Source organism: Scophthalmus maximus, chromosome 16, assembly GCF_022379125.1.
Source record: "Scophthalmus maximus strain ysfricsl-2021 chromosome 16, ASM2237912v1, whole genome shotgun sequence".
In the NCBI taxonomy this organism is placed as follows: Eukaryota; Metazoa; Chordata; class Actinopteri; order Pleuronectiformes; family Scophthalmidae; genus Scophthalmus; species Scophthalmus maximus.
Window position 1 is genome coordinate 17,087,890 of NC_061530.1, and position 19,590 is coordinate 17,107,479.

The 19,590-nt window shown below is 45.3% G+C and overlaps 2 protein-coding genes across 3 annotated transcripts in view; both read right to left on the reverse strand.

The window, feature by feature from the left end:
- The window catches only part of kif19 (kinesin family member 19), a 30,498-nt gene extending 24,947 nt beyond the window's left edge, over window positions 1-5,551 (reverse strand). Inside the window, exons 1-2 of the mRNA XM_035613279.2 lie at window positions 5,036-5,551; window positions 2,854-2,934 (exon numbers count right to left, since the gene is read on the reverse strand). Coding sequence (XP_035469172.1) covers window positions 2,854-2,934; window positions 5,036-5,074 — 120 coding nt within the window. The 5' untranslated portion in view covers window positions 5,075-5,551. The remainder of the gene's footprint in view (window positions 1-2,853; window positions 2,935-5,035) is intronic.
- A 1,092-nt stretch (window positions 5,552-6,643) lies between these two features.
- Window positions 6,644-19,590, reverse strand: part of ttyh2 (tweety family member 2) — a 50,012-nt gene continuing 37,065 nt past the window's right edge. The window contains exons 7-16 of one of the 2 annotated variants that reach the window (XM_035613281.2): window positions 16,610-16,682; window positions 13,619-13,688; window positions 13,465-13,520; window positions 11,751-11,843; window positions 11,561-11,653; window positions 10,979-11,121; window positions 10,117-10,302; window positions 9,921-10,002; window positions 8,775-8,801; window positions 6,644-7,855 (exon numbers count right to left, since the gene is read on the reverse strand). In XM_035613281.2, coding sequence (XP_035469174.2) covers window positions 7,775-7,855; window positions 8,775-8,801; window positions 9,921-10,002; window positions 10,117-10,302; window positions 10,979-11,121; window positions 11,561-11,653; window positions 11,751-11,843; window positions 13,465-13,520; window positions 13,619-13,688; window positions 16,610-16,682 — 904 coding nt within the window. In that variant the 3' untranslated portion in view covers window positions 6,644-7,774. The remainder of the gene's footprint in view (window positions 7,856-8,774; window positions 8,802-9,920; window positions 10,003-10,116; window positions 10,303-10,978; window positions 11,122-11,560; window positions 11,654-11,750; window positions 11,844-13,464; window positions 13,521-13,618; window positions 13,689-16,609; window positions 16,683-19,590) is intronic. The other variant, XM_047327721.1, reaches the window with a different exon arrangement.

A 19,590-nucleotide genomic window follows, 5' to 3' on the forward strand; every position in this document is an offset into this window, starting at 1 on the left:
TTCCAGTCGTCTGCTTTTTCTGCCACGACAGCCAGATCGGAGTGCTCCAACCCAGTCGGGGTTGGCTCGAGCGAGCCACCAGCACCCTGCTAATCTGTCTGAGCGCTACCTGGAGTGGAGGCCATATGGTCATCGCACGCCTCGCAAAACAAAGGAATCGCAACGTTATGTTGTCTGTATTAATTTATCGACATATATATCCATCCATCGTCTACCGCTTAGTCCACTTGGGGGTCGCAGGGGGGGGGGGCTGGAGCCAAGGTGACATTGGGTTAGAGGCGGGGTACATCATGGACAGGTCGCCCTTCTTTCGCAGTGCCACATACAGAGACGGACAACCACTCACTCTCACATTCACAAACTGGGATTCGAACCCAGAACCTTCTTGCTGTGAGGTGACAGCGCTAACCACTACACCACCGTGCAGCCCCACCACACACACATATATATATATTTATATATATATATTTGTGTGAGGTGTGACGGCAGGGCCAAGGGGCGACAGCTACAGTTTCAGCACTGTAATCCCGTCCCATTGTTGCAGTTGACCTCTGTGCCCCTCGGCTCCTGTCAGGGCAGTCCAGGTGAAGCCTGTGGGTAAACAACAGATTCCCCCAGCGGCTCAATAACAAGTGTGTATTGTAATTTGTAATTTGTAAGCTCCGCTAATCCTTTGGCGGCAAGCGTATCCGAGTGAACCCGAGGTGACCCCGCCGAGGCCGGACATCACATCGTGTCCGTTTTTCCAATCCTCTCCACAGACATCGTTCAATATATACTAAACTCTGCTATTTTTTGGGGGGGAGGGGTGAGATCAACAAACCGCAGGTGAGACAAAGACAATAACAAAAGTCTTGTGGAGTCAGCATCTACATCTGCGTGCCTGCCGCTACGCCCTAATCCCCCGCCCCCCCGCCCCCGCAGAGTCCAAGCCTATTTTAATGATGTCACGGCAGACAGAAGTGCTGATGTTGTCCTTAAGACTTGGCGTAATTGAATTACTTCTGAGAAGTCAGACAAACAAGTCAGACCTCGGTGCCGGGGGCTTATCCCCTTTCTAGTAAAACGCCTCCAGCAGCAGCGTGACGAGGAGCGAACACTGCGGCTCACGTCCTCGCATGAATGTAATGTTTCCCCTCTCGCATTGGTCGCCGTGCCACTGAGGCACGCCTGAGTCACTGTGTCAGCTGTTGCTATGCTCCCGCTCTTCTCGGTTTAATTAAGAGAAGCTGCCCACCAGCGAGTATGCCCACGATAGCCTCAATCAGCCTACGCCGAGGGGGTGAGGGTGGGGAGGGGGGGGGGGGGGGGGGGGGGGGGGGGGGGGGGGGTGGGGGAACGACACATCAGCAGGTTCCCAGTCATCATGCTCATTATCATTTGCACCACCTTCATCATCATAGCACGCTCACCGGTGGCGCTGCTAAACGGTCCCCTGAAGGGACCGGGTCCCAAAAGCCAGGACTGCCGGTAAATATGGTCCTCGTGGATCTACTACTCTGTGTCCCCTTCATATGGGGGGGGGGGGGGGGGGGGGGTCACAGTCTCATTACATACTGCTTGAAGTGGTCTAAAGACAAGATCAGATAAAAAATTAAAAAAACAAACAATTCTGCAATCTAGGCCCAGTTAGTTTTGTAGAATATATATAACACCAAAATCCATGTGTGTGGTGTAATTGTATATAACATGTATGACGATAGAAACGTTCAAGAGTCAATACTATACAATCAGCATAATGGTTTCAAGCAAAAAATTACAATAATCATCAGAAAGTCAACGAGAAAAGAGATTCAAGTTTCTGGAAACAATATCACAAATACACTTGTCTTCCTATAGTTGTGAGGACACTCTCACCCTGACCTTAACCATCGCAACTAAAGGCCTAACCCCAACCCTCTCCTCAACCCTAACCTAAACCTAACCCTAAAACCAAGACTAAACCCTCAAACAGTCCTTTGGAGTTGTGCGGACCGACCGAAATGTCCTCACAACGATGACTTTGAAACTAAATTGGCCCTCACAACTGTATAAAGACACACACACACACACGCTCGCATGACAACAATACAACAATTTTTTTTACTCCCTAGATCGGCATCAACATCGGCCCCAGAAGTCCAGTAATGGTTTGGATCTAATCCATAACAGAAACAAGAGAAGACAAGAGGGCACAGACATCCGCCAAGGCTGAGCAGTCCCACTCACAATGGTGGAGAATCCTTCAAAAAAATAAATCCTTTAATAACCTGTTACCATGTCTGATGATTATCTAAAAAAAGGCATGTAATTTCCATCCATAACTCTTTGAGTAATCCTGCTGACAAACCCCCGAAACCCATCGCAACCTCGTTGGCGGAGGTAATAATTATTGCCGCCGGTCCAAAACTGTACGTATTTGCAATAAATCACGTTTTACATTGGAAATTCAGCTGCACCTCTACACAGTCGCTGATGTCCAAATTAAATCCCAGGAACCCGCCGGAGCTTTCAGCCGCCGGCTGCTTACTAAAGAATTTGTAGCAGTCTATCAGCTATTAGAAAGAGCAGCAGTGAGTCACTCAGCATCTAGCGACGAACGAAATGTGACATTTGAGCTTTTACAAACAAGTTTAGTTCTTAATAAAGAAAAAAACGTCCGGCTTCACCGAGGCCCAATGCAGAGACCTAATCTGTGCGGCCTCATGTCAGGCAGGAGGAGGAGGAGACAACGGACGTCTCCCACACACCGACCCCCGTCATTCACTCACATGCACAGAGGTGAACTGGATATTGACACACAGCCCCCCCCCCCCCACACACACACACACACACACACACAGAGAGCGGTAGAATAAAGAATGACCATCTCACCTGGTCGTCCAGTCGGTGGGCCACGGTCGTAGCCGCCTCCTCCTGCTCAGCATCGCTGAGGGGTCGGATCCTCAAGGCAACCTGCGGCGCACAGAGGGAATTCAGTCGTCCTTGAATTTCATCAACACGGGGGATAATTCAATTTATTGAAATCATAGGTTCGAAAGTGAGAAACGACACAGACAGCACACAGTGCCATTCAAGGAGTTGTTATGGACATAAGGATGTGTGTCTGGAGTTGCAGCATGTGCGTGTGGGACCTCCACTCGTTTTCAGTTGTGAGACCAGAAGAATATTTCTTCTGTGACCCTGGTTGAACTTCTTAAGTCTTAGAAAAACAACCCCTGAAGAGCTCGTCTGGATTATCTGGGCTCCAGATTTGAGGCTATAGACAAATCAAGACAAGAGCCTTCGCTGCAAAAAGGGAGAAGTAGAATTTGAAAATTTGTACAAATGAGGGCACATATAACCAGACAGGGGCCTTATAAAGAAATTACGCAACTGCATGAAGTTATAGGAGGTATAGGACCCATTATTATCAAAGTGCTGTAGGCACTCAAAGTTTGCCTTGATTTTGACTTTCATAATTTTTTTAAAGAAAATCTCTCCACAGCCAACATTTATGGAGGAGCAATTTTTCAATGTCAAGCACAGGATGCAACAAGAAGAATAAACAAAATACTCATATTCAGAAGGTCCAGGGTTCTGATTGGAATTTTACCATCTCCATCATTGATTTTGATAAAAAAGGAAATCTCTCAGTAGCCAAAATTCAATGATATTAATAATGATTATTTTCTAAAACATCATTTTTCTAATCTTTTTTCCCCCCGCTGGTCCTCCGTACGACTGCCCAAAACACGTGCAGGATGCAGGAGAAACTCAGTTTGTTAATAGATGTAAATATGGATGCATGAACGCATTGAGTCATTTAAGTCCACATGCCGCTTTGAAATTGATTTCCTGCAAAGAGGAAGATAGAAATTACAGTGGTGAGGCTCTCCGACAGTTTAGCAAGCACTCAAAAAATGACCTGTAGTTTGGTTTTTCCAACGCATTCAGCGAATGCACGACCACTAGTTGATTGGAAAATAAATAGAAATATTACATGACTCACTCAGAAGCCTCCCCTGCATTATTTCATTCCATGCACAAGTGGATACACTTTTAATGGGGAGTAAAACGGGGTGAATGACAATCACAGCGGCGGTGTCATGCACCTACAGAGGAGAACAGCTCAGATCTATTGTCGAACACACTGCAGCATGTAAAATATCTTTGTGGCGTGTTTGTAATAATAATAATAATAATAATGACCACTTCAGTTCCACCAAAGCAACAGAGTTGGACTGACAAGGTCCTGTGTCTGTCAGCAGCACTGCAGAAAGAGTATTACTGTACATGCCGGACGAGAGAGAGGGGCCAGGACACTGAAGCAGCCACTCTCAATAATTCAGGTGCGGGTACAGTGCAGGTGAGGACTGAGCTGCAGGTGGACCATCATTTTTCTTTACCGTCAATTCATCTTTGCAGGATTTTCTCGATTCAGTAAATGTTAGTAAATTGGCATTCATGTCTATAAATGTTGGGTCATCAGGAAACAGCGATAGATGCCCATCGCGATGTCCCACAAACTTTAAATGTCCATAACATAAGAGAACATATCTAGTGAAATACAATCTGAGACAAACACATCACATCTGAAAAGATGGAACCATCTAATGTTTGTTTTGTTTTTTCTGGGTCTAAGATGATTAAAAGATAGTTGCAGATTAATTGTATATTGATCGACCGATTCATTGATTGCATTTCTCTTGAGAATTATAAAGAGACACATTCAGTTTTATTTTATTTTTAAAATACACTCAGCGGCCACTTTATTAGGTACACCTGCACAATTGAATCCAACATAAGTCTACTCTTACGCTGCCTGAGATGTTCACTGATGTGATTAAAAAAATATATAGAAAACACTTGGGTTTTTTTTAATGTGCACACGTCTCAAGAAAAGAAAAGAAACAATAATAAAAGTGAACTCAATGCTGCTGGTGTGTTCCTAACAAAGTGGTCACGGTGGTTTGTTTCCTTGAACTGCATCTTTCTGACAGAACAGCTGTCGTTTCTCAGTGAAAACATCAAAAAATGTGTGTGTGTGTGTGTGTGTGTGTGTGAGTGAACTCACGGTAAGTTGATGCTCCTTTGATTCGCTCGTGTCCTTCATGGTCACTCGGCTCCTTCACCCGCGGAGGACGACGAGGCGGTCGGTTCAACATGCGGCGGGACACTGAGCCATCCTGCCCGCTGCCTCCTCCTCCTCCTCCTCCCCCCCGAACACACACACACACACTCACACACACAAACACACACACACACACACACACACACACACACACACACACACACACTGCGGTGGGAATGAACAGGAGAGCGACCCCCGAGCGAACAGCACCGCGTGACGCGTCGTCGTCCTCCTTCGCACTTGACGATCTTCGACCGAGTCCCAGCTCTCTCTCTCTCTTCTCTTCTCTCCTTCTCTCCTCTCTCTCTCTTCTCTCTCCTTCTCTCCGTCGCCAGAGACGCAGGCAGGTAACAGCAGGTCACCTGCTTCCCTCTCTCACCTCCTCCGGTCTGTCGCTTCCGTGCGCGTGCGTGCGCGTGCGTGTGCGCGTGCTGTTGCCCCTGGAGACCCGCGGCGCACCGGCGGTATCACGCCCAGCGCCTGTAAACAACGGACACTGACCCAACTTCCCAATATGGTACAAAAAATCGCGTCTTTTTATTTTAATATTATGCAAAAAAAAAGATATTCAATACATATAATCTGGATTTAAGTGTGTGTTTTTTTTAATATGTATTATTGATAATGTCTAAAATATTCTTTTACTGCAGCTTCCACCGTGACACTATGCTGACATCTGCTGGAGGACATGAAAAATGATAATACAGATTGTGGTTGTTTTTGGCTACAAGTTGAAAGTTATTTCATCAAAATACATTAATAATGTTTTTTTAAATGATCATATGCCCACATAAGTATTTCTGAGACAGCATGAACCTTTTTTTTTTAAATAATCAAATAACATAAGTCTCAATAAGGTGCCGCCATTCATGCAAAAATCAGGTGACCAAAATACACACAGCTTCTACCAAAAATGAACATGGACACAATCACTGTAATAGGTGAAACGCAGAATCGACGCTTTTGGACCTAGGTTCCAATCCCGGTCAGGCCAAATTAGGGATTCCACACGTTTGTCTCTGAAGTTGATGGGATGCTACCATATCATATAATGGCAATGGAAATGATTACAGAAAAACACACAAACTGATAAACACACAGATGAACAGTATAATGCAGATTGACAAAGGAGCAAAGCCGGTGACAGCGGGAAGAAGGGACATGTCAAAATTGTGGAGTGACGGAGGATGAGAGAACAACTGGAACAGATGTGGGAGGTGAACATCTGTCCAGAAAAATGCAGCCGCGGTGCACAGGGACCCTGTAGCCTAATAGACAGTATCTCAAGTCTCTTTTGTTATCGAGCCGGTCCACACCATCCCCTTTATAACATTATGAGTGCAGGCTCATAAATTCTGAACATCTAGCTTATTTTCCACGTATGAGCGAAAAATTAATCTCCCATGTATGCCGTCTTTTCGACTTGCGAGGTGAGAAGTTGTACAGGCGACACGGCTGCAGCTCAACGGATCCCGATGCTTTCACCCTCCTGGCGGCAGCGTGTGCAGCCGTTAACACCCAGCAACAGAGCGAAGGCCACAAAACAAGAAGTACTCCAAAAAAAAAAATGGTTTATTCAACTCACAATTAAGACCCCGGCCACAGTCGGAGGTCACACACACACACACACACACACACACACGGAATTAAGCACCACTCTCAGTGCCTGTACAGTGTAACATGCTGAAGGACACGACACAAATCTTCAGACGCTGCATGTTTTACAACCCCCCTACAGAAAAACACAAACACTGTTAGTCACGTCAACCGTGCTCTGTTGCAAACAATTACCTGAATAGTCTCGTTAATTACAGTTAGTGCAGCGCAGCTTCCCAACGAATTACAGCAGGATCTTCATCGCATTAGTTGAATTAGATACACGGACGATATGAATTAATGGCCCTTTGGAAGAAAAGAAAAATGATCCTATGTGACACATATTTTTTTTTTAAATGGCACGTTGTTTAAAAAAAGAAAATCAAATCAGAGTAAGACAACGGTCCGTTATTGTACATTTACACTTTTATTTACAGACGTCGTGGCCTCATCGCCCGGAGACTTTCCAAAACGTTAAAGTTTCCCCCGCAGGCGTGTCCGTGGATGAAGGGAAAATAAATTATAACGCGGCAGAACCCGCTCCTGTGTGCCGGCGGTGCGGGGTCTGTGCTTCACAAAATACCAAGCACGAAGCATAATACGTAGAAAAACATTGTGGCGTGATTATATATTTTTTTCACTTTCGGAGACTTGGATGTAAATTAAGTTTGTTCAGCTCAGGGACGTGTTCAGCTCCACCCAAATTATGAATCATCTGTTTCATCTCCATGTTTAACCCGACGGACTCGCACCGACAACAAGGCGGCTTTAAGCAGTTCGTATTTCAAGACGTGCGTCAGGTGACAAGGGAGCACGACAGATTAAGAGCGGGGCACATTTCTTCCACAAAGGGACTCTGGGGGCACAAAGGTGAGATTGAATCATTAATGAGCGCGGCACAACGCACGGAGAACAGCACGGACGCGGTTCTGATGTTGTCCTGAGACCAAGGAGATGTTGCACTGTTGGTCTTCGCGACGCTTGGAGAAGACACACAACACACTCCATTGTGTGTGTGTGTGTGTGTGTGTGTGTGTGTGTTTGCTTGCGTTGATGCTGTTCTCCTCCTCGGAGAAATAAAGAAGTCTATGCTTGGAAGTCGTTCCCAAAGTGTCGGATCTGTTCCTCGGTCATGGACAGGTAGGTGGCCCTCATGCTGGGGGAGTACTGTGGAGGGGGGAAAAGACAAACACAAGAGAGACGGCGCAGGGGGAAACGTTACAGGTCGATAGTGGGAGATGATTCCACAAGGCATGAACGGAGCCTTATCGTCAGCTACACAATAAAAAGAAGAAAAAAATGTCATGAGGGGCTTTTAAAGGACTAATGCACGGAAAAATCTGCCTCTTGAGATGAAACGAATTCTCCCTCTGTGAAGGCCTGAAAGGCTGATGTAGTTGTCCTGGATTTACAGGGGTTAGAGTGGATTATAATGGAGAACCAGGAAATAAGAAAAAATCCACTGACATTTCTCGAACAACCCCTGCAGCGTAACACACTGCTGCTCTGTGTCAACAAGCATTGTGAGGAATACTGTCAAATTCGTAATCTTATCTAAAATGATTATGCAAGTTTTAGATTATTTTTTTTACTTTGGCAACATTTGTTTACAGCTGCTTGTTATCAGACAGTGTTTCAGATTTGAGATCTTTTCCTTTTGTGTTGAATTAAAGAAAATAAAAAATAAAAAAAGCATTTGGACATTGTCAGTAATTGTGATATGTAAATATTTGAATGAAATACATTCTATAACAATACAAATCACATTGGGGCAGTTGAAGCTATAGGATTGAATGACAGGAGCAGGACTGCATGCACAGGGGGGACTGGAATTTTAACATCTACAGTACCACCCTGTGAACACCAGGGGGAAACGTCTCCTCACTAAATGGGAGGGACGGTGTCGGATGAGGCAGGTTGTGAGTTTGAAGCCATGCCAGACAGGAAAACCGCACAGTAAACCAAACAAAGTGATGAAGTGAGGTGGAGGAGAGGCCAGAGACGGAGATGCAACAGAGGAAAAGTGTGTGTGGAGGGGGGGGGGGGGGGGGGGTGTCAATCCCGAGGAAGAGTTTAAAGGACTTACTCTGTTTCTATACTGCTGAGAGTATATCTCCAAAAGTTGATTAAAAAAAAAGGAAATAAAGAAATGAAAGATACACACAAACAAAGAAACAAACGGACAAACAAAAAAAAAATATATAAAAGAAGCTGTTAGCCGAAGACTGCTGCATGGTGTCGTACAGTTGCAGTCATGAGGGAGGATTGAATTATACATTACTCGCTGGTATTAATTAAGCGAGAAGTCATAAGGCAAAGTACATCACATTTCCCGGTTGTAGTCCAGTTGAGAAATAGAGGCTGAAGGTTGGTGAGAATGAAAAACTGAAGCAAAAGCAAGAACTAATCCTCAAATGTAATATTTTTCTTTTTCAACTCCAACTAAAAAAATAAAAATAAAAATAAAACTACTGTGGTGACACTGACATGAAAAGTGGAAAACAGATTAAACAGAATGAAAAATCGATTGATCTTATTTTAAAAATTGCGGATTCTAAACCTCCGTACTAACGCAATATGTATTTGGGTATTATTTTTTTGAGCAAAACTGAAGACAGACCAGATAAATATAAGATTGTGTCTTTAATATTTCATTTTATAAAAATAAAGTAAAACCCACAGATCTAATGATAAGATACCTGCAGAATGCATTTAACTGCAGCATGTGCAGTACACGCACATGTACAGTACTGTTCACTGCACACAAGGCTGTGCCTGTTGAAAAATTAATCCTACATGTTTCTATTTTTATGTCCGTTACACGACGGGAGACAAGTGTCCCAGTGGGGGACGAGACTCGTGTCACTTCCTCCAGGGACTTTGGCCTGAGAGGGGCTAAATGATGTTCACATCATGATTAAATATTAACTGCATTACTTCTGCTCTCCCGGCTTTGCTGCTGTAAGTCAGCCTCCTGTAAGTTATGGCACAAAAAAGGGCACAACTGAGGAGAATGGAATGAAATCAATCAAAGAAAGGTTATTAAATATGGCTATGATGTAAGAAATTTAGGGAAACGGATGTGGGCTGAAAAAATAATCCAAATAATGAATGAAATGAAAGGCAGTTGTCAATGAAAACAACTTCCTGTGCTTCTATGGATAAATGCTGTCTGTTAGCTCAGCGGGAAGTGACGTCATAGGAAGGACTTGGCCTCTGGGACCCAACGCACCGAAGGGGGCGGAGATCCACGTCCGATCAGTGGCACGTTCTCGTAGCGTGGGTTTCCGCCGAACAGCGCCGGCGTCTGGTTCCTGGGCAAGAATTAAAAAAAAGAAAACAAGCGAGTCAGAAGCTGAAGTGCAATTTTTTTTTTTTTTTTTGCAATCGCCATTTACGCTCCACACGTTGCTTTTAAGTCCACTCACATGTACTCGGTCATGGGGGCGTGGGCCGCGGCGGGGGCGGGCGGGTGCAGGCTGCTCTGGCTGCCTATGCTGCTGCTGTAGCTGCAGAAGCTGTGCATGTTGGCGTGGTTGGGGTTCGGGGAGGCTATCCTCCTCGCCCGGGGGTTGAACGGGTCCTCCTCGTCGATGTCGTCGTAATCCCGCTCCCTGCAAACGTCGGGAGGGATAAAGCCGGCGGAGAAGCTCAACGGTTGAGGATTTGAAAGGGGCGAGGCGGCGGGGGAGAGTTAGAGAGGTGCAAAGGAGAAGGCCGGGTGAGGCAAAGATACTGCGTGAGGTGAAAAGGGTGAATGTGTTGTTGCCTGCAGACAAGCCAGATACTTCCTGCTTCCATACTTGATAATGTCATATGATAATATGACATCGTTTCCATTCTCTGCGCGTTATTTGTCTGTGAACCTCAATGGGACGAAAAGCATGAAGGACATGGAAATGAATCTTACGCTACTGCTGCTTTGGTGAGTTTTAATAGTGTATCTGAACGGATTACAACATTCCAAATAAGACGTATGCTGCTTTAAATGGATGAACGCTGATGTTTCACATGAATATGTTTACAAGGATGAAGCGTACAGTAAATACAGATGAATGCCAGTGAATTATAATATACTTTGAGAAGGTTTTTCTTTTTTTTAAATTGTCCTTGACCTTGTACTCACAAAAGAGAATTTGCATTTGTAGCAGAACATCTGGTCTCTTGTACAATAGTAAAAAAAAAAAAATATATATATATATTTATATTCACACTCATGCATGAGTTGGCTCATGCAGCACGAGGAAATGAGGACGCTCAGGCGGGCAGACAGGCAGAGAACAAACTGACCTGCAGGCGATTTGTCTCCATGCCCTGGGAATGGCACACAGCATGACAGTGAAGGCACAGGCCGCAAGGACGGAGAAGAGGCAGAGGTAGAGCACCCCCTCCACCCCGTCGTAGCACACCCCCACCATCGCATCCAGGTAGTCCTGCAGGGGTCGAGCACAACGTGAACACCAACCAAACAGCCGTCGCACAGTTTTGCTCGTATATGAGCGGACTCTTAAAGGCCTTGTCTGAATCCACGGCAGACAAAATGAGGCGGAGACGAAAAAGCACTTTGGAGCATTGGTGTGTGTGTGTGTGTGTGTCGCCTCCAGGAAGTCACACAATCCATTTATACCGTGCACATTATTCATGTAAACTGCACCGCATACGCGGGCAACACTGTACGAGTCGGACCGGTGCAGGGAACTCACACACGTTCCCAAGAAAACCCGGCATCTTGTTGAATTTCAAATTCTCTCATGTTGCGCCTCGCTCCGCTTTGTCCCCGGTCCCACTTTCACTTTCATGCCGAAAATCCTGCGTGGCTACTCTTGACCTAGTTGTGCTGCTGCGATGCCAATTAGGATGCGGCGTACGAACCTTGTTGAGCCCCCTGCAGTCCAGCAGGGCGGTCAGCTGGTGCAGACTGGCCTCCGAGGAGTTGAGCAAATTCTGGATACCCAGTAGGTCTCTCTGTGGAGATGACGCCATGTCAGTAATAAAATCAAAAAATTCTGCAGCACTTTTTAATGCAAAGGGCGTAGTCGGCCATATTTCACGCGGGAGATACCTCAGCTGTGGGGAACAGAGGCACGGCAAACTGCAGCAGACTCTGGATCTGGATCTGCATGGTGGTCAGGGACCTCTGGAAGATGGTCAGAGGCTGCGAACAAGAAGATCATGCAAATGAAGTGCACCAAAGGGAGAGCCATAATGAAAGAGTCTGCACGCAATGTGGAACATAACAGTTCCCGAGGATGTTCAATGGAGCTATTGTCAAATTATATGATGTGCATATAAAGAAGGCATAGTAGCCTACAAAATGGATATTTCCCCCCCTACTGTAAATGCTAGTTAGTTTATTCTATATGGATTATACAAAAATTGATGGCAAAATGTATTATGGCATTTATTTCGTCAAGTATTACTGCGTTTTTGCAATTTTAGCTCATATAAATTGCAACACACTGTGGTTTGAGTCGACCATTGTTATGTTGTAGGTTCATGATCTCACCACCAGGGGGCAAAAGACGCCTCCACATTCACCCTCACCACAACATAACAGGACACTCACATCCTACACAGGAACAACAGAATATTCTGCATTGTACTTATTTTCTTTATAATCAACATTCAAGAAGAACCATGAATTAAAATAACATTCAAATCTCCACGAAAATTTTTTTGGACAACCCCCCCACCCCCCTGGTCCTGTGGCCCGATGTTAAACTGAAACAGGATACGGTCAATTACCTCAACTATCCATAAATGTAATTGGTTTCCTCTGATTTGAATTTTTTTTCCAGATCTGGAGGCCATGGACTGACCATGGCCGAACTGCTGTCTGCTGCACAATCTAATAGCCTGAGCAGATCTGGCTTTCTTTCTTTTCTTTTTTTTCAAACTTTAACTTGACTAAGCTTGTTCTGAGCCAAATAAAATAAAAACAGGACTGGGAAAGTGGACGGAGGAGGACATAAGAAGAGGGAGATGATGAAAGACGCAGGACGTCTCAGAACAATGAGCGCGGTTTGGTATCACTTTGGCAGGTTTCGGCTTGTTTGCTTCGGACCTGCCGGGGAACGAAGGAAGATACGGGCACAGATGAAGAAAAGAGGAAATAGTGACGGACGCCACGGAACGTTTTGTAACTTCGACGCAGGGGTTAGTGAGGTGAGGTTAGTGCGTGCGTCACGCAGACCGCGCTGGGCAGAGAGTCAGACCTTGACAAAGATGAGACATGAGGGGCAGGGATATGAACTCCACATGCAAAAACTGGTTTATTGAATTACCAGTCAAACCATGTCAAGTTCAAACAGGTTCAAACTGAGCTGAAATGAATTAATAAGGTATTTTGACATCTAGGTTACATAATCTAACACAACTGCCTTTATAAATCACTATATTCCAATATCTAGTTAGGATCTGCTTTAAATTTAATCAGGCATTTGAACAAATAGTGGTAATAATGGTTTTATGTTACGTCCATAATCCATAATCATTATGATTTAAATCAGGAATCTGTTCTTATTTTGATCCTATTTAGAACTGATATGCGGCATATTGTGGGCTTCGAATAAGTTATTGATATGTATTGAGTCTAAACATATTGAAAGTCTGTAGATTTAATGGTAATAGAATGACCTCCCCTGCAAAAATGCAGACGGGTTGACTTCATTGGCCTGATAAATGTCATTTTAACAGTGACATATGAAAAAAATCATGCTTGTAAGGTCGCGTAGGTCAAGGGTTCATCTTAAAGTTTGACGTATGTCATTTCTTACCTGCTGGAAAGGATTGGAGAGAGTTTGGTTGCAGTAAAGGTAGTAATGAACAATATCTGTTGGGGAAAACGCACAAAATACACACAGTTAGAGTCATGGGCCACAGTCAAATCCACAACGTCATGAATGCAACGCTAAGTCGCTGGCAGCTCACCAGCGCCGACGATGCTCTTTGTCTGGCTCATGACGTACTTGTCTGGGGACACGCAGAAGTCACTCGTGCCCTGGAACAAAAGAGGGCAAAGATATATATATATAAAAAAAAAAAGCATGAAGAGAACGAACGGTTCTCGAAATTAATTACGGAAATTCGGAGAAGACATGAATAGGAGTGTCAAACGGGGAGTACTCTGCCTGACATTAATATTTCATCGTGTCGTCCGCGGGTACTTTTCGACAAAGCTGAGGAACAATGGCGACGATCAACTTTATCACTTTTTGACACACGCTTAAAAGACAAAACAGGAAAACGATGAGGGACCGGGGCCGCTCTTATGATCCACTGAAACACATCGGGACGGGAAGACTTCTCCATTCTGTCACTCACCGCCACTTTCCCCTCCACCCCCCCCACGCTGATGAGCCGCAGAGGATGACGAAGAAGAAGAAGAAAAAAATCGAGCCCACGGTGTACCGAAGTTTATTGTAGCCTACATTTGAAGCTTCCCGTGCGCACACACACACACACACACACACACACACACACACACACACACGCACATCTACAGTCAGTCGAGCACAATGACCTCCGACGTACACACCCGTGACCCCTCAGAAAGACGTGAAAATACAGCCGTCCAACAATCCCTCAAGCCAGTTGGTGTTGCCCGAAAGGTGTGAATGTCAGTGTACTCTCGTTCCGCAAAGGGCAGATGTTCGTCCGGTGCTTGCAACGGGCTGCAGCCTCTGAAAGCCCCCCCCCCCCCCAACAAAAAAATTAAGAAAAATAAAGTGGATAATTTGAGGAATTAAAGTCGTCGGAAACCTGAGCTTGAACTAGAGCGACTCTTTCAACTTGATTAAAAAAGAACATCCTATTCTTACGGAGTAATGGGCCTGAAACAATTAGCCCATTAATTAATCATCCCGCTGGCGGAAAGTCACTTGCAACTAATTGCTTGCGGAGAAAAGGCGGCGGTTAGACGTCGGGCGTGCGATCCAGAGCAGGTCGGCCTCGGTCCGACGCCGCGCGGGAGAGAGAGGTCGCACAGCAGGGCGGCCTAAATGCCACAATTAAGCAACGTTGATTGATTTTCCTTTTTGTCTGTGACATGCATCGAGTAGAGCAGAAGAGCGAGGGCACAGTTTCGTTTGACCCCAACACTCAGCAGTTCCACTCGCAGACAAACGCTCCGGATCGGAGGCAAACCGGCGTTCGATCGGCGGCCGTCCAAGACGCAATTCGAGAGGCTCGCCAACGCGACGCCTCCTCCTCCTCCTCCTCCTCCGCTACATCTCTAGCAATCTCGATGAATCGGCGACAAACTACAGACAATTTGCGCTACAATTTGCGCTACAGACAACGACGGCCGGACTCCAGATGACGCGGCAGCGAGTCTTGTAGTGTGAACCGACTCGGGATTTCCATGACATTTGTTTGGGATGTTTAGCTTTCCCCAGAGAAGGAGACCCTTGATCCCTTTGGAGATCCCGCTGCCGGCCCCACAGTGGGACCTTCACGTCATCGTGCAGCAGCGGCCCAACTGAACTTTGAATCGTCCGCGCGTCGTTCGCCGGGGAAACCTCTGTATCTGCGCGCAGACCTTCTTGCGGGAGTAAGTCCTGGCGTCCTGGGATCTGGTACCTCAAGGACTCCCATGGGGATCGTCGTCCACAGCCACGGGAGATTTGCAAGGACAGCATTACACCTGCAGGTGTACAGTAACAAGAGGAGGACGCCCGGGACTAATGTGTCGTAACTGATCACACCACCGCCTCCTGCCGCGGCGGCGGCGGCTGCGTTCTACCCTCCAACTTAAATTCACACGTGGTAACGATCCTCTCCGCGGCCCCCAGACAAAAAACACACAATCCTGAGAAAAGCAGCACTCGCGCCCGAGGGCGAAGTGAGTGAAACACCGGCGCTTATCCATCTCACATTTCTTCCTTCTCCATTTTCGCACATCACATCAATTATTTCCCTTTGGGTCGTTTTTTGGTTTTTTTCTTCCCTTTTTGTTTCTTTTTTTTTTTGCAGTGGGACCATAATAGTGCAAAACACTGAACATTATTCACCTATTCACTATGATAAGCTTTAAACGCTGCATTAGGATTCCACTTGTCACAGTCCCTGAGTTTGAAGTTATTCAGACTCGGCTTGTGTAATGATGTTGATGAAGTGGGGGCCGAGGGAGTTTAGTTTTTTCGTTGGTCTATTTTTCAAAGGGCGGAGCTAAACTAAAATCAGAAAAAAAGTCCAGGTTAGGTAGAAAGGAGGAGCTAACACCTTTTTAAAGTTGAAAATAAAAACAAAAGCAAAGTGAAAACGATGCACAATGCAATACGAACCAAAACGAAAAGGACCTAAAGAAGACGGCAGTAACAGACTAGTTCCAGAAGGGGGCGGCAGAGCAACATTCCAACTGTCGTAAAACTTAGAAAAAGTAAACGCTCGGCCTACGATTTCCTAAAAAAAACCACACCCGATGGAAACTGTAACTGCTTTGGAAAATATTAATGACCCCCGCAGCAGAAGAAAGTGAATGTGTGGCGATGAAGAGTGACGGTCACGTTTGTGGGAAAACAGCTACAAGGGGAAAAAAATCGCACCGATTTGATAGTTCACTTTAAAAGAAACGGGTACAGAGAAGTGTGTGAACAGTTCTAGGGGTGCCGGGAGGAACAGGAGCCATATTCAAATCTTATGTTAATGTTTCCAATTTTTTTTATGCGATGCTATACGCCTCCTCGTGTGTCGATACCCTGCAGATATATATATATATATTTTTTTTTGCATGCAGCGTATGAGCATCACCACCCCCCACACAGTGAAAGGCATATTTCAAGTGCAGTGTGCGTGCATAGTGAGAGCAAATTCGTCATCAATGTCAGGCCCGGTAAGAAGCGAAACGCCGGCCGGTGCCAGTTTATACGTGCGGTCACGCTGCTGTCGGTCGCACAGGGAGCGGAGGTGGAAGCAGCTCACCACAGCAGCGGCCAGGTCGGCTCCCAGAGACGTCCAGCTCAGGACCAGCGTCAGCACTCCGAACACCATCATCCTGCAGGGACACAGAGCAATACACAGGTCAACCGACGCCTCCGAAACGCCAGGACTCGCCGGCTCGCTAAATATCTGTCCAAACGAAGCAAATCTTGGCATTTGTCCAGCGCTGATTTAGAGCTACTGCTCTGTACATATTATTTATATTTTTGTTATATTTTGTACATACATACTGCTTCCTGTAAATTTCTTTCTATTCTTTCTTCTATATTCTGTCCACTGTGCTGTTGTAACAACCACATTTCCCCATTGTGGGACGAATAAATGAATATCTAATCAAATGTAATCTGATCTAATTTACATCACTTGTCCCAATTTGCGGCAAGTTCCCTTCCTACAATTTGTATCGACTATAGAGGGACACGGAGGAGTAGCTGGGGTTTGACATTCAAGCCGGCAATTACAGAAACAAGCTGTCAACGCAAACGCTGACATATAATCATATTGGGATGAGAAAAATAATTGCACAGGTGTGGTGGATACAGACAGATATATAGATATGAGCACAGAGGATGAGAAGGGAATAATGAAATACATTATGGAGGGACAGTAGTGCACGTTGCCATGTTGTGATGGGACAACTTCAGCACACTGCTACATTAAAAGATTTATTTTAAAGTACGGAGCAACTAGAGCTGCAACACTTAATCGATTTATCGATTAGTAATCGATTACTAAATCAATCGCCAACTATTTTGATAATCGATTAATCGTAGAAAGTAGTCAAAAGTCAAAATCCTTTGATTTCATCTTCTTAAATGTGAATATTTTCTGGTTTCTTTGCTCCTCTACGACGGTAAACTGAATATCTTTGTCGTCTTTGGACAAAACAAAACATCATCATGGGTTTTGGGAAACACAATCAACATTTTCACCAGTTTATGACATTTTCTGGACCAAACAACTAATCGATTAATCGAGAAAATAACCAACAGATGAATCGATTATGAAAATAATCAGTTCGTTGCAGCGCTGGGAGCAACAACAGCTTCCTGTTGAAGCTGTGGTTGTCCGTTAAAAACAAAAAAACAAATGGGCACTCTGTTCCACGAACAGAAAAAATATCTCTGTCTCAGTGGTGAGAGAGAACCAGAATGTCAAATGTTGGGTCAGGAGGATCTTACTAATGTGTTAAAAAGGTCCCAGGGAAGACGGAACATGCTGTGAGACAAAAACCTGACGATATATTCAGATGCTTGGACAATCTAAAAAATGAATAAAAAAGAAGCACAAAAATGTAGAACAGGGGAGAATACAGTTACGCGGATGGAAATATTTTCATAACTGCTTTGACTGCTATTTGAACGGAAACAGCTGGAGGCCCCCCGAGGGGCAGGAGAGGTGATCTCACTGGCCTGTCATCAGCAGAGCAGGTCAAGGGGTCGTGTTTGTTTCTGTGGGAGTTGATTCCGCAGCCTCCACGTACTGGACAGCAGCCCCCCCCCGCCCGCCCCGTGAGCTCGGGAGAAATGTGGTCTCCACCCTGATGATCTCACACTTGACGTCCGACACGAAAGAGGCGAGAGAGACGGGACGGCCACTTCTGCATGTGCCCGTGTGTGTGTGTTCTGTCAGACAGTAGATCAATACCCATTACGGGATGAAGACTGCTCCCATCGCAGATCAGCTCTCATTAGGTGGGAATAATCTAAAATCCAATGAGCTCGTGTCGATTTGACCACCGCAGCACTCGAGGTTCGCCGCCGCGCCACCAGTGTTTCAGTATGATTTGTTGTTTGCCCGTCCAGGATTAGCACCAACCTGTTGGTCTTCGGTGCTCCCCTCGGGCTCCTCGGCCGATCCCAGGGATCCGTTTATACACCAGCGACATTTTATGTGCCAGCTATTTAGTTTTTATTTGCATTTTCCTGTGCACATGTACAGAACTTATGTTATTCCGCGGTGGTTCAACTCCTGGTTCAAGCCGCCCAGATGTAAATGTCTGAGGAATCACAAGATGATAAAAGGGACATGAGAGAGAAGCCTGTTATCAAAATTATTCTTTGCCAGACTTTTCTCTAAATTATTTATTCACTTTCTTTTTCTTGTGAAATATTAAATTCTATAATCTCGGACCTGGTGACGACATTCATTTTTAAAAATACAGTCCGCTTACCTAACACAGGTCATAAGTTATACTGTGTGGCACAGGAAGAAACCGCTTTTTTTTAAAGGCCCATTATGAATTTAAAAAAAAGAAGTTGTTGGGAACTACAGTACTTTCATTATGTATGCCTGCCAGTCGGGTCGTGCCTTTTTGACGGCTCCAGTTGTGCTGTTATGCAACACTGGCCTGAGCGAGCTTCTTTAAACAACTTATGACACAGTAGTGCCAGGGCAAATGAGGATGATGCCCTCTGATCGCGCCCCCCCCCCCGCGGCCCCCTCAGCGCCGGCAGGTCATGTTCAAACCGAGCATTCAGTTTTGTGCTCCGGTGAGCAAAGGGGGGATTTATGAGCTCCACGGAACGGCAGCAAATCGGGTGTAAACCTATATATATATATATATATATATATATGTGTGTGTGTATATATATAGTGAAGAAATCTCAGAGGCCAGTGAGCAGGGCAGACGATGCCGGCAAACGCCCTCAGCAAGTCACTCTGAATGAAATCAACGTGAGGAGTAGTCACCTCGTTTTCTCTCAGGTTCTAATTTTGCCCGCCGCCTTGCGATCGCCGCCTCGCAACAAAAATACTTAAATAATTGTACCTCGATAGATTCTGTCTATTTGTCCTGCGCATTTCATAGCAACTCTCTCACATATTGTGACTCTTTATGTGCAGATTTAATCGAGATAACACCTTTGTCTTTACAGATTTCAACGAGTTATTCCCTCCATGCAAAGCTGCCTTTTTCTCAACATCTCAACTTGTTGTGCTTGTGAAGTGACTATGTATCGACT